Here is a 16,080-nt window from a genome sequence, read left to right as displayed (position 1 = left end):
GCAGTTTAAGTTATCTCAGTGTCTTTTTGGACTGTTCTGTTTGTGTAGGCCACCCAGCCTCGTTTAATGTTTTTAATGATTGATTATTGGCTTGGCTAGGCTACTAAGCCGGTCTGGCAGTTTTGTACTATGAGATAGGACAATTTGAGATCTAGACTCCCGCATACCTAGCTTGCGGAGCTGCCTCTGTAGCCGGCCTTTTTTAATAAAATGCCACGTATGTACATGTTTTGATCGTCTTAATAGTTTAAACAACAAGCATTATATTCGAGAAAAATCGATAAATTGTACCGGTCATGGCATCATGGCATTAATCCACGAGACACATACTAGATTTGCGAGTGTTCTGCATGAGACTGCATGCCAGATTTCAATGTATAACAAATTAAGCAATCAAAGCAGCATGGCACGAATTATTAGGTTCCTAGGGTTTCCCAATACTAGTCACAGGTTCAAATCCCAGCAGAATTTGGTTTCAGTGTGCATGCATCTGACGATAGATTGGAATGCGGGGAAGACCTACACCTGGATGGGAGTTGGACCGGCAATACCCTACTGAATTTAAACTCATATTAGCCTTCACATGTAATATATGAATTTGATCTGTAATGAGAGAACGGGTATGGAAAGTTACTTTGATGGCTGTACCAACTTCAGCTTCATAGATGGGAATGTCATTGCGGCCCACAATCACGAAACATGCAGTATTAGCCATGACCCTTTCTTCTTACCTGAAAGGCAGGAAGCATTCACTCCTCAGCAACAGGTAGCACTATAACAAAAGGTATCATAAATCATTGGAAGGTAGGCCTGTACACAATCAAGAAAACCCCAAACATTTCTGGCAAAACTTAAAACCTTTCATTTCTGCAACCACGACCCAGGATAGAATCCAGGATCCAATTCTCGCAAGAAACTAAACTATTTGATCCATATGTGAGTGTCACGGAGAATACTTTTTTTTTTTCAGCACGAAGTGTCACGGAGAATACTTACAGTACACAGTCTGCGAGTGTTGAATTCCTACAACTAGGAAAGGAGGAAGCGGCCAATGAAGGTCTAATTCGCTTGCCCAGATCGAAGCACCACACCTTACATGTATAAATATATACTACTGGTTACTTCATCACAGCGTATGTTTATGAATGATCCCAGATGTAAAAATGGTGATAGTTGGTCTAAAAATTGGGTTTATAATCCAACAAGAATTGTAATTTATCTCTCTTGCAGAGGTTGAACACGGCCACCTCTGTGGTAAATGGGTTTGTAACGAAACAATGTGGTAAATGGGTTAATACGGCAGCTTTTCTTTAAAATCGTTAATGAGGATTAAGGGTTTTATTGGATATACATAAAATGATTTTATGATCAGCATCGTGTTTTGTTATTTTTTATTATGTTGAAAAGAATAACAACACTCATCATATTTAATACTTAACATAATAAAAGAATAACAATACTCATCATATTTAATACTTAATACTAATTGGTATGAAATTTTAAGTTGAGCTTATGTGGGGGATAGCTGTTGTATTTCTATTGATGGAAATGATCAATTTATATTCTGATATTATTATTAGGATTGTGTGAAGTTCAGTGGAGTTTTGATGCCCCTTGGGATAGTTTAATTCCCTTAAAAGTGATTCTCATCCTCAACCCTTCCCCAAAAGCTTGAACCAGAGACTTTGTGGGGACTAAATCCCACTCAAACCAACTAGTTTATACCTCATAAGTGTATGAAAAAATTATTATCAACTATAAATTCCTTTTGTAGATATGTTGGAAGGATTGTTTGAGTCCGTTGATGTGAGCGATCCAACCACTAAGATTTGGTGGGGAAAATATTGTATTGCCCGTAATCCCATGGATGAGGGATGTTGAATCCCCATAAATATGAATATTATAAATAGCCAATCTTCTGGAAAACCAAAATAGTCCCCATAGTGCGAGAATCTATGCCCGCATATTCGTACTTGCACCTGCATTCGAAGATATTTTATAGTGTGACCTGTGATCCATTATGAGCCATACACCACATTCACAAAATCCTCATTGAGCAGCACCATCAAAGTAACCTACAGGAAATAATATGTGAGGAGGGATGTTTCAGATCGAGTGATCCTTATCTCTCTTTGTGCTCCATCCGAGAGTTTCCAACCATGTACCAACTTTGAAAATGATTTGGAAGATGTCAATCTTGTAGTTTTCAAAAATAAAACCATTTATGGCTTTCCATATTTCCTATAAGATGAGAAGTGGAGTCGCTTGTAGTCTACCTCCACATTTCATCCACCATATAAGGCATTGTTCAATGGAGTGGAAGAGTTTGAAAGGAATGTTGTGTTGTTGCATGATGTATCTCCAAACCTGCAAAGTAATAGGGCATTCCAACATAGGGTGTGTGTTTGTCTCCAATGAAAGTTTGCAAAGAGAACATCTACCTAGCCCTTGAATACCTCTTTTCCATAGATTCTCCCAAGTCAAGGTTTTATTGTGCCATACCAACCATGTATACAAAATAATTTTGTAGGGGATATTTAACCTCCACAATTTGAAGAACTAGCTAGACTAAGTGAAAGAGTGAATGGAAATCAAAATGTACCTATATGTATATGCTACGACGACCGAGTTGCCCCTTAAAACTCATGCCCAGGTAATGTGATCACCGTCCTCTTTCCAGTATATATGTGTTGCAATCCTCTGCGCAATTTCCGATCAAACCCATATCTTCAGCTTTTCTCTATATAGGAAATAATCCACGCCATCCAAGTATCACATGTGCCAATATGAAATACCCTCTATAATGTATTTTGTTCAATGTATCCTCAGTTTACTTCTAATCTCACTCGATGCCCAAAATATTATCCATGTCGATAATAATGTGATTGCCCTTGCTAAAAGCCCAAGTAATATGCCTGAGGAACCAATCTTTAGTCTTAAGAAAGTTATTCCCTGTACATGACCCCGATTTGAGTCCAAGGTGCCTAGTTTTAATCCAGTCGTTCGTTGTCCTATGCTGCAAATACTTAGAAGAGATCATTTATTTCCAAATGCCTTCCCGATATAGTGCTCTCCAAATTGATTTGATGATGAGAGCCCATCCAAAATATTTAATGTTTAATATCCCCCATCCGTCGAATTATTTTGGGACTCTGATCTTCTCCCACTTGATCAAGTGGTATATATGTCTCGAGTCTAAACCCGCCTAGATGAAATGTGCCATAATACTTTTGATTTTGTTCACCACATATGTTGGAAGAATATAAAGGTGTGCCCAATCTACCATAATTTGTTGTAGTACAGCTTGTGCCAGAATATATTTGCTGTCAACGGATAACCATTGATGCGACCAACTAAATAGTTTTTTTGTGAAATTTGTCTTGTAACCACTGTCAGTCCACAATCCGATAGTTATTAGGCTTAAGACAAAATCCCCAGTATGTAAATTCATCCCCCAAGGGTTAAGTGTGGAAATGAAAGAGTGTTGCAATATTGTTAATCTCCTCCTAATCACCATAGGAATATATGATTAAATATTTCTCTTCATCGACCATCATCCCGAAGCCACCCTGAATCTTTGAATAATTTGGTGCAATGCCATCCATTGAGTTTTGGAAACCATCCTATAGGATAGGATATCATCCATGAAGAAACTATGAATGATATAAGAATGAGTTCCCATTCAAATGCCACTAGACAAGCCCAAGGAACTAGCAGCATTTATCTTAACGTTGAGTCCATCCATCACCAATATAAAAAACAATGGCGAGAGGGAACATCCCTGCCACAAGCCTCTCCGAGCTTTGAAAAATTTGGAAGGGTATTTGTTCACAAGCACAGAATATTGGACAGTAGTGACACATCCCATGATCCATTCAACCATATGGATCGATAAACCAATCTTAGAAGTGACCAATCAACACATTCATATGCATTGTTAAATCAACTTGCATGTCCAATGCCTCCAATTTCTTGTGTGGATGATATGTATAGCTTCCTGTGATGTAGCCATAGCGTCGTGAATCAACCTGTTGTGGAGAAACCCGAATTATTTCCACCGAGATATGACGCGAGAGGGCATCCTTGATCCGTTTTGCGGTGATCTTAGAAATGAGTTTGTAGCATGTATTGCAAAGAGAAATAAGGCAGAAATATAAGAAGGTGGAAGTATCAGTGACGTTTGGGATCAAAGCACTAAATGTAAAATTTATGCATCCATATACCATACCAGTAATCCTCGATTCTTCAACCATATCCAGCAGTTCCTTACCCATAAACTCAAAGAAGTGTAGAAAAATATCCACCGTCCATCCGTCCGGACTCATGCATTTATCTTTTTGGAAGGATTTAAGTACTCAAAGTATTTCATCTATGGAGACTGGGTTAAACAGTACAACATTTTGTTCCTCATTGAATATCTGGGGGTATTCCATCATTGCCCAATATGGTCTTCAATATCTACGTCTACTCTTGCTTGATATAAAGCCTCAAAAAAATGTACAACTTCTCTTTGAATCTCCCCAATCAAATATACCTTCTCACCATACCTATCAAGAATATGCCAAATGGTATTTATATTTTTTCGGTGGTTTGCATATTTATGGAAGAAGTGTGTATTCTTATCCCCCTCCCTGAGCCATAATGCCCTGCTTTTCAGTCTCCAGGTAGTTTCATGTATCTGGAGAATATGTCTATGTCTCTGTTCCAAGGATTTCAGACTATCCCACATGGAATTGGAAGGGATTCCCTGCTCCATATCCTTTTGAATGTGCACCATCTCATCCAATATATCTTTGAGTTCTTTAAATAGCGATTTTTTCTTTTGTCTTTCCCAGATTTTGAGTAATTTTAATTTCTCAGAGATATTTGTCATAAGAGAAATATCATCATCCCTCTTAACAAAAATCCATGTGGTTTTTATCAAATCATTGAATTATGTATCCTCTAGCGAGACCCTATTGAATTTAAATGGAATGCCCAATCGAGTATGTTCCATCTGCCACTGAAGAACGATGGGAGATGGTCAGATATAAATGTGTTGTCAACCCAGGATCTCCAATTTCCCAGTCTTTCAATGAGATTCTCATGTACCAAGAAGCGGTCCAAACGCTTCCCAACATAATTCTCCCCAGATCTTCCATTGCTCCAAGTAGGGGAGAGTGGGGAGGGTCTAATGTCTACCAGATTATTAGAATAAAAAATGTATATTAATATGTATTCCATTGGGTCTCGTTTGCATCTTGACCCCCAACATTCCTCTCTAAAAATAGTGGCATTAAAATCCCCAACCATTATGAGAGATCCAACTTTAAGGATATCGCATGCCTCCATTCGATCCTAAAAAGAGTTTATATCTTTATATGGATAGATTTAGGAAATATATTCTATCAGCAACCCCGTGAACATATCCAGACAAAAGAATACCAACAAAAAATTTATATGCTTGCAGAGAGGCCCATTTGGGGTCCCATAGGACAGTCGTGCCCCCAGATAATCCACAAGCGTCCACTGCAACCATATGTCAATCTGGAAGAAAAGTACTAAAATATGTAATGACTTTGTCAGACGCAGACATTTTTTCCCTGTAACATTATGATAAAAGGTCGAATCGACCCAAATAGGTGTTTGAGGGCTAGTCGCTTTAACAAAACCCCCAAAGCTCTACAATTCAAAGAAAGACAATTCATTATGAATTTCCATCAACAAGTTTCTCTGCTCCAAGGGCCCATGAGAAATTTGTTTAGAAGATAAGGATGTCTCTAAAATCATAAGACTCCAAAAAATGAATGGGTTTAGTCATCGACCCTTTCTTGTAATGTCGAGATCCTCTACCCCCATTACGTTGCACTGTCATATTGTGATTTGAATTAAGACTAATGGAAGGAGGGGATTTATGTTGCCAGTCATGGTGGATGGTAAGAGCAGGAACGTCCATGGTTGGATTGACCATCAAAAATTCGATATCGCTACCAACTGAGTTGTGTGGGGAGTGGTCAACCGCAGGGAGATCCAGGGACAGTGGAGAGGATATCTGATTTAAGGTAAGAGCAGAGTGCGTCGGAGGAGGTTCAGAGTGAGGTGATGGCTCAAATGGACAATATGAAGTCGAGGGGATTTCTGGACAGTGTACAGGGCGAAAAAACAAAGAGGGTCGAGAGGGTAGAAAGGGGTATATCATAGGGAGGATAGTTGTGGCGGTGGGAGGAACAGAATCCACCGTGGAAATATTGTTATCCCATTTCTTTCCTAAAGAAGATCCCATTTCTTTCCTAAAGAAGGCATAGGGCCCATGGAGGGGAAAGGTGAAGTAGAAATATTAAGAGACGATACATCATAATTAAACAGAGTTTTCTCAGAAGAGGCATTAATACCTGAATTATGGACCTATAACACTCTATCCCTAGCATGAAGATCTATCGACCATCCACCGTGTCTCCACCCTCTAGCATTATGTGAATGTCTTCTAGGGCACCTATCCAAGTCTCGTCTAGTGGCACAATAGACATCTAAACGGTAAACCCCAATAATCAAGTCGTTGGTTGTGTAGAAATTGATTCCATGCCAAATCAATATTTTCTCAGAGCCCGCCTGAGAAACCTAGTTTAACTAATATCCATGCCACCCGTTTATCACGAACACCCAAACAACCCGGGTCAATGTATATAAACCGTCCAATTGCATCTCCAATCTCCTTAAGCACATGTCTAGTCCAAAATTCTAATGGTAAACCCAACAATTTCACCCAGACATATTTGTTCTTTGGAGTATCACGAAGTGGATTAAATCTGATGTACCATTGATGGAGTTGTAAGAAAAATCTTCCTCGAACCCATGGCTTGTTCATGATACATTCTAGGTCCTCTTGATGCAGAAAGTGAAAGTTGTACCAGGAATTCATGAGTTGGCTAGATTTGGGGGAATATCCAAGAATGGGCACCCATTGAGATTTAATCCAGTCCTGCATGTTCTGTGGAGGAGGTTCCGCAAACACCCAACATCCTACCAGAGCATGTTTTTGTAAACTGGTTATTTTATCCCATAAGACATCATAACCACGAGGAAGGTGTGATAGATTTCCCACTGGAATATTTCTTCAGATGAAAACCATGGTCCAGTGGAGGACAAGCCTTATCACAAGACTCAACATGTGTGCCACCTGCTGGAGGATTAGGAGGGGGGGGGGGGGGGGGGGGGGTAATGTTCAGGCGATCCAAAGGACCAACATTTGTCACCTGTGTACATAGACTAAGATATGCCTTTTCATCTTCCAGGGTGGCAAGTATGGAGGCATCTTGGTCAAATACATCCGAATTTAAAAAATCATAGTGACCACCTATGTATGCCATGTCATCCAGAACCAAGTCATATAAATATTCTACGACCTTATTAAGATAAAAGTCCAGTTGGACCTGTATGGGGATTTAAAACCACCACACCTGGTAGGTGTACAAATTAAATGTATAAACAGGTATATGTCATACCACATACCCTGGCTAGAGTCACAAATAAATATTGACTGTGCCTCAGTGTCATCATCCACAACCTCCTAACATCTATAAAAAAAGAAAATTATTAACCTCGATCAAGCAAGAGTTGACCCCTTCTAATGATAGACACAACCACTTAGATATTGTAGTCAGGGAATGTTCCTCGAACCACCCAAACAAATCACCATATGTAAGGAATTAACTCCACGCTACATACAAGTACCACCTACCACTTTGATAGAAGGAGTGCATAAAAAATAGAAATAATGTAATCGAAAGACGGAAAGCATAAGTCGAATCTAGTACACTGCCACTTTTAGAAATCTATCCAAATGGTACAATGACAAGGCAGAATATTAATAGACATTTGTGCTAGTGCACTATCCAGATATCAAATTGATCCAAGATCCCACCATTATAGTTTATATGAAAAGGGATATCTTAAAGTATGGGATACTTTTGGTCAACTTGAAAAAATGGTAGAATTATATTTATTTTTTCCCTTCTTTTTAGGAATATCCAGCTAAAGGGAAGGTCAACCACCACCCACAATAAAATATGGTAACTACAAGGGACTAAACCGAGTTTAAACATGTGACTTGTGCCCAATCCATCTTCTAGTGACTTATGGCTAAACTATCTTCTACATGACCTGAACGGATGGTTCAATTGATTGAGCTAACACTTGGGATTAGCAAGAATTTGATAAACAAGTGGAACCATAAGATTGGAGGCACTCTTTGAAATTGACCTAAATGAAATTAGAGACTGATGTTTTTGGCAAACATCGTCCAAACACACTAGTATAGTTGGACAATGCAATGCACTATCAAGCAAAATAGTAACAACCATGACAAACCATTATTTGCAATGATTCATCTTCTCCTAATCTCTATAAGTTATTATAACATATAGAATATGAACCTACAAGGAATAATTTTTCAATCTTTTCTTAACTATATTATAATTATTTTTATGCCATTGTAATTAGGGTTACTTTACTCACTAAATTGTTGAAGTCTTCTATTATTCATATTTCTTGATGTACATTTTACTTTATTAGTACAAATTTAGAGTTGACTTATTTCCTAAACATTTACCCCAAATGTTTGCATAACATTGTGTTTGTTTATTCAATATATGGGTTGTGTTTCAAGTAACAGATTGTGTATAATTGGCTACTCTTTATGCAATTTATGTTGTGGTTTCATTTATTCTCTACTTATACTCCCCATTTTAGAGCAAATTAGTATTAGAGCATCATTTTGCATGTAATTATATGATTTTTTGTCCATATTTTATGGTAAATGCTCACTGAAATAAGGATGAAAAACCATGTGCATGGGCAAACTAGAGTGGTTAAAGAAGGATTGTCAATCTTAATAAAAACAAGCAAGGAAGTAGGTTATACAAATGACCACAGTAATCAAACACTACAAACTTTATTAATCATTGTTGCAACATTATAAATGAATATCTCTCAAATAATTTCTTTGAATCGTTTCGATATAAAATCAAACAACATTCTTCCTCTACTACCATGAAAGCTAGAATACTCACTCAAACGAAGGTGAAAATAATTTCCTACAATGGTTAGATGAACACATTATGATTTAATGACTAATTGTGACAACTCCATTCCTACTATGGTGTGCAACAATATAGATATGAAGTTATCTCTACAAAGTTGAAAATGTGTACTGAAGTTTTTTCATGGTGAGAATATTTATATGAATGCAAACATACAATGGACATCAATAAAGTTATAATGTGGGATGAGTTCGGAGTTGTTGTTAATTATTAGAAGTAACAATATCAATGACAATGCTTTCAACAAAATTTGAATTGATGAGTACATTATTGCATCAAAGAATTCAACAATTGTGTCATTAAGCTCAAAGTGATAGATGAAGAAATGAAGCAGGTCATCATTTTTGTTAGTGGAATAATCATCCAAAAGCAAGGAGATTGAGATATTTGACATCCACGCTATGGAAGTTTCTTATCACAAGATAGAGGTAGTAATGACAAAAAATAGATATTGACAATTCCACATATTGTTGTTGATTCCCTTGAGGGAAAGGGTGCCCTTTTCAAAGATGGTGCAATAAAGAAGCCATTCAACAACTCTAGATAGTATATGTTAATGTTATGATAATAAATCTTGTCTTAGGGACTTTTAAAATTTTAAGGGTTTATGCATGTAAATCCTTAGTGGTTGATTGTAGAAAACCTCAATGGTCCCACATCTAGGGTCATATCCTATTTCTAATCTACAATAACATCCACATCTATGTGCGTGAGAGAGAGAGAGTTGAGACACTAGTCTTTGTAATCACAAGGATTGAAGCATTTGACCAATGTAAAAAATCATACAATATTAACATACTTGGGTGAAATGGTGTCCACACATATTAATGGCATGATACTTGAGTAATAGAATCTCTTTGTTATTACATGTTTAGAGTTTTATCATAATTTATATATACATATTTTTCTAAAGAACATTGTCTTCGAATCATTTAAAGAGAGAGGACCATGCCAATGAGGAAAGCTTTTTTGTGCAATTATCAAAAGCATAAAGAACATTTCAAAGAAGATAGTTGGAAGCTACACTTATTGAAGCACTAAAAATCAATGAAATCATAACAGGGAGAAACAAACACGTCAATGACCAATCCTGCAACCAAAGGCATTTCTTTGATGTCAGATAACCATCCTAATCACTCCATGCATAATGAACTCTCCACTAGGAGCCAAATCAAAGAGCTTGTGTCTATAATTTTTAATACCAGTAGCCAATGAGGCTTAATCTCATAAGTGGTAGAAGATAAGCATAAGTTATCTGCAATGCATATTAAACTTGAATCCTTGGGTTGAGTTAGCAATAATAAATATTTGTGCATCCAATGTGAGTGCAAGGTCAAGTCAACTATCTCAACAAAATATATAAATGAAGTAGATTTCAACGTGGTATTGTTGGTTGTGTGATGACATTTTTAGTAGTTTACACTTGTAAGACCATGATGGAATCTACCGATGGTGTAAAAACTAGTTCAAAATAGTGAAAGACAAACAAGTTAATTTGATGATAGTGTAGAAAGATCCAACACCCTTAGCATTGATTTTGAATGAAAAAGATTGTTCGATGGCATGATGTGTCAGTTTGATGGCATGATATTTTTCAGACTTCATGAGGATGCAGTACCTTAGTGATGGATGGTTTTCCAAGGGAGGTTTGTTTCAAGGAAAAAACATTTTTCTAGTGGGGGAGGATATCGAGCCCTTGAGCTTGAGCGCCCATGAGCTAGACGAGAGGAAAGTGGCAGCACAAGTGGCGTTGAACTCAGCCCAAGAGTACACCCAAAATTTGACGTCTCAGTTGGCGTGGCCATATCACCCCCATAACGCTTTGTTTGGAATAGAGGTTCCTGCTCAAATAGGGTTCTCAGCGTGGACCAAGGTGCCAAATGCGCCCAAATAGAATGGACACACTAAATGTGCCCAAGTGGAATGACGCGCTCAAACGGAACAGACATGCCTAGAAGAACAAATGCACCCAACTGAGACAAGTTAGTGCAATAGAATGAAATCACTCAACCTCAAATATGAGGTCATGTGCACGATGAGGTGAAATGATGTGTTAGATCGAATTAACACATGATTGCTTGTTTGGAACGATTGTGACATATAAATAAATGGTGAACGAGTGGCTATAATAGCCCTCGCAAAAATTCATGTAAAAATATATAAGGCCACGATTGATGGGACACGTACTCCAAGCTGAATGGTGGGGGAAACATCCTAAGGGATGTTGATTCTGTTTATTATGGTTAATGGAATTGGCAAAGGCAATGACTAAGGTTTTGGAAAGGCAAGAGGCATTAATTGGCATTTTTATTTATGAAAATAATTGAAATTAGGAGAAAAGGAAGGTGAAAGGTCACAAGTTGCATGTGAGGAGGAAATTGAAAGAAAATAGTGGAAAATGAAGAAAATATAGGCCTCGCTGATAAAAAGGCTTCTAAGGATCAGTGGGAAAGACTTGATTAGTTTAGTTTTGGAGCTCTCTCATTATTATCTCTCTCTCTCGCATACTCTTGGGTACTTAGAATTTTCTTGGAGCACTCTTGGAGGGTGTGGCATACTTAGAGTTTTGGAGCAAGAAGGCAAAGGAAGAGCAGAAAATCGTAAGAGGGCATCGATTTTAGCAACTACAACAGGTTTTGCTTGCAGGTATCTTGGTCATGATCTATCACTAGCATGGAGGATTTCCTGGATTGATAGTGGATTGCCTAGCCTTTCCATTTCCTGGATAGCCATGGAGGTTGTGGGTTTATTTTCATTGTTGTGTTCTAGTTGGTTCTTATGTTTCCTTTAGCTTGGGTTGAGTTATTATTTCCTAGATCCTTGGTTGGACAAATGCTCTAGAGCCCTGTAACGGCGTAGGTTGAGTTACTAGTCCCGTAGCCTTGGTTGGACAAACACTCTGGAAGCCTTGGTGGGTTGAGTTACTAGTCCCATAACCCTAGTTAAACAAATGCTCTCGATCCTGGTAAAAGTTGTGCGTTGAGTTCCTAGTCCTGGAGCCTTGGTTGTACAAACGCTCTAGAGCCCAGTAAAAGCTGTGGGTTTAGTTACTAGTCCTGGAAGTCGGGTTGGAACAAATACTCTGGAGCCCTAGAAGGTCGGGATAGAGACCGATCTGATGTTGGCCTTGTGATGTCTGACCGTGAGGTGGAATCACTGTTTGATGGGTTGAGGTGGATGGCCTCTTGAAGCCTTGGATGAGTTTTGATTGATGTGTTCTATGAGATCCCACATTCATGCTTGGAATATGGCATGGTGGTGAATGGTTGAAGAGAGATTTGGCTCAGCTATTCTACGGTCGAGTGGAACGTGGAAGTCCCATCCCAGGTTCGGATTTTGCATCATTAATGAAAGGTTTTTTCTCCTTATATCCCCATGAGCATTATGATGGATTATATGTGGTTTATATGGAGGTGATTTCATTGGTATTTTTGTCCCTATTATGTTGGTTATTTATATGTTTTATGGAAGTAACTAGGTATGGATTTCATCATGTTTTCACTTGTAATTGAATGATCAATGCATATATGACCTAATGGGCGGAATAACAGTTCAAGTGATAAGAAAACAATGCTTCATGGTGAATCTCAGATAAGTATGAGACCCCTATGCTCAAATATGTTAATTACACCTGTAGATTACATGTTTGCAATATGTTTGACGAAATGCCTATCATGGCTAGTAGGGGTATAGTCAAGGTCTTGAACAAGTACTTGCTTTAGTACTGTCATTTCCATGTTATTTTACTGATCTGAAGAGATGGTTCAATTATGGGCAGTGACCTGGGCTCTGGGCCTGAAAAAGTGGTTCAAATCTTGGAGTTGCTGGCATAGCACTGACAATTTTGGTCTCTGGTCGCTGGTAGGCAAGCCTATGAGAGTGACTTTGGGTTGTTGGTTGCAATCATTCCTATAGCATGGGAATGAATGAGACTTAAATTGTCCAAAAGCTCAGTGGGACCCCAATCAAGTTGTTTAAAGTATTGGATTGGTTCCTGAGGATCCTGTAGTTGATAATTAATGTTTGTATGGTGTGTTTTCGTTGGTTCCACTTCCTTAATGTGACTTAGGAGGTCAAATCATATCATAGTGGCCTCTCGTCGCATATTTATCCCGACTGGTCAATTTCTTAGGTAGATGTGGGAGGAGGGTGTTTTACTCCCTCCTTATCAATACTGTAGTGGCCAATTTCCAGAAAAGTTAATCATGCCCAATGTCCTGCGAGAATCACCCTAGGGTATGGCAGCCACAAGCCTCCCTGCACAAATGGTCAGATCTGTCTGTGAAACCCTCAACTGCTGGATGTGAGTTGGACTGCGGCTGCGATTGAACCCCAGCTGCTAGATCTGAATGGTACTGTGGCGGTAGACCCTAAACTGGTGGATCTGATTGTTGCAGCGATGACAAAACCCCAACTGCTAGATCTGATCTGGAAAATAAGATAATGGGCGATCTTTAGAGAGACGAGGGAACTATGGTCTCAAGGAGTGTCAGGTGCTACAGATCGCAATATACATAAGGGTCCAATAGTAGTACTTGGCCCAATCTTTCAGGGCACTAACTAAGGAAGATCAACTGTACCCTTAGCCATACTACCCGAGTACCCTATTGTGCGCATGAGTAATCTCCCTGAGTGATGTTCTTGGTGTACTATAGCAGCAAGACGACTGACGGTTTATCTACGGCGAGGTTTCAGGTGAGCCTAGGGGGCTTCTGATATACCCAAAGGGTACGTGGAAGATAGTCCATGCACGGTTCTGTCTAATGCACTACTACTTGAAGGGGTACCCACAGGGGTTACAAGGGAGTCCAACAAGCGTGACCACCTCTTGTATTTCCTGCGTGCATGCCTCCCCAAATCCACATGTTTATGTGCTCGACAACAGATCTCGTGGTTTGAAGACACGGAACATGTCTCTAGACAAAAAAAAATCTGATAAAAATGGAAATACCACCGGCCCTGGAAAGCGCTCTGATACCACTTGTTATGCTCTTGACCTGCGAGAAGATGCCAGAATACCAAATATACGAAGAAACACAACCCAGAACACATAACAAAATGAGAAATAACAACATGTATTTTATTATTCAGAGATGAAAGCAATGTTCACTTGCCTCTTCGAGGGGGCAACCTCCAATAGAGCAAATCTCGATTACAAAATAAGACACGATGCTCCTCAATGGGGAGTCTTTATCCTTTATATAGGATTCATACATGTAATACCATGGGTCAATACCATGGTTCTCTTAATACCATCTATCTAATACCATGGCCCGTTTGCAACTAACTGTGGTCCCTTTCTTTAAATGCGGGTCAACCACTTACAATTATTAATATGGGCTTTATTGCCTCTTTAACTAACTATAACTATGACTCGACCCTATTACATAAATAAGGGGGTTAGGGTTGGACCCTAACAGTTGATATCTCATGAAGTTATATCTTGCTAACTATATTGATTGTGCAGACAAGATAGCCTCCCCTAAGGTACACTAAGGTATGAGTTTGCTTATGTAGTATACTTGGTGTTTCATTCTTGATTATGTCGTCTATTTGATGTTGAGTGTTTTTTGTCTATCATGTCATCTAGTTGATTTATTTAACATGGTATGTTTGCAAGTTGGTTGAAGGTTTGATGAGTTGCATAATATGAGTATGTGTTCCAGTGATCTTGTTTTAAGATGATTTTACTAACACATATGTGTCAAGACAGTTGATATGTACTTGAGTATAGTAGGTGATAGTTGTAGCATTATGTCTAATAACTCTGAGTTGACTATGGATTATGACGTGATTGTTAGTCTTGGTAAAGGTTGATTTCAAATTGATAGATATGATTGTCTTGATATCTGGAACATGTGGTTGGCATGTGTAAACATTTGTAGGAAACATGCTTGGTATTAGTATGACAAGGTAATAATTGATATGTTATATAACTAACAGTTGGGTGATGTGACAATACATAGTAAGCCTCGATTGCAACAAGGTAAAAAGGGCAAAAGAAAGGAATCGGGCAAGAATTCCTTTGGCTATTTTTGGAAAGCCTAATTCCAAACAAATGAGTGCTTTGCATGTAGGGATTCTTCTTAACCTTGATATCGTCTAACATTATGTGGATACATGCTATATTCATGAACATGTACTTGATAGGTATATTACCTAGTCTTTAGTTACAGGTGGATCTGTCAAAGGAATTGGAGTCCCTTGAGAAATGGCATGGATGTGTTCGGTTACAAGGCAACGTGCTTGGCATAACAACATAAGGTAATTGATGTATTTTTATGTTTATTTATACATTGATAGTTATGCATTTATGGCAATATGATGCAGGGGACTGCATGGCAAAGAGAGGTTGCCATGAAATCTTGAAGAAGGCTCTGGTTGAGTTTCCCTGGGAACCATGGTGATTGAGTCATGGTGTTTGTTGTTTGTCTTGTGTTTTTGGTCTTTTGTGATTTGCTTGCACTTGATTTGCAACCTTTTTTATGTCTAGAGTATGGCCATACCACTTTGTTTGTGGAGTCGTGTTGTTATTGGTTTTCATGATTTTCTTCTCGTTGTTTCTTGTCTTTCCTTTTATGTTTTGATTCTTGGGGATTGGTTGAGAAAGAGGAAAGTTAATGGAGCTCGGGGAGAGCTATGTGGTACCATCAAAGTTAATGTAAGACACAGATGAAGATGAAGCTGAGTGCATGAGTAAGTGCAGCGGAGGATAAGACTATGATAGCCAATTGGATTGGTTGGGTCCATTGGTGTAAATGGATGATGGCATGATAGGCAGGAGAAAGGTAAACAAAAAAGGTAAAGTAAATGGACCTAAGATGTCAGATGGCTTGATTAAGTTGGGAACGGTGGTTCTCAATGTCGTGCATGAATAAAGGAAGTTCTCTTAACCTTGACCTTGATATCTGGCAATTATGTTATGATCATGATTATGCTTATGTCTATATGTGTATACATGTATGTATGTATGTATGTAATGTCTGACAGGGTCATCATGGAT

At 38.5% G+C, this 16,080-nt stretch overlaps 1 protein-coding gene across 2 annotated transcripts in view; it reads right to left on the bottom strand.

Annotated features, from left to right (window-relative positions):
- LOC149183499 (SNARE-like superfamily protein) overlaps nt 1-1,275 on the bottom strand; it is a 97,293-nt gene extending 96,018 nt beyond the window's left edge. Inside the window, exons 1-2 of one of the 2 annotated variants that reach the window (XM_089417159.1) lie at nt 997-1,275; nt 635-810 (exon numbers count right to left, since the gene is read on the bottom strand). In XM_089417159.1, coding sequence (XP_089273285.1) covers nt 635-715 — 81 coding nt within the window. In that variant the 5' untranslated portion in view covers nt 716-810; nt 997-1,275. The remainder of the gene's footprint in view (nt 1-634; nt 811-996) is intronic. The other variant, XM_089417158.1, reaches the window with a different exon arrangement.
- Between the last annotated feature and the right edge of the window lie 14,805 nt (nt 1,276-16,080).

This window comes from Pinus tabuliformis, chromosome 3_2 (genome assembly GCF_031772625.1).
Source record: "Pinus tabuliformis cultivar Carrire ecotype Pingquan chromosome 3_2, CPIR1, whole genome shotgun sequence".
NCBI lineage: Eukaryota > Viridiplantae > Streptophyta > Pinopsida > Pinales > Pinaceae > Pinus > Pinus tabuliformis.
This window is presented reverse-complemented; position numbering and strand designations above follow the sequence as displayed.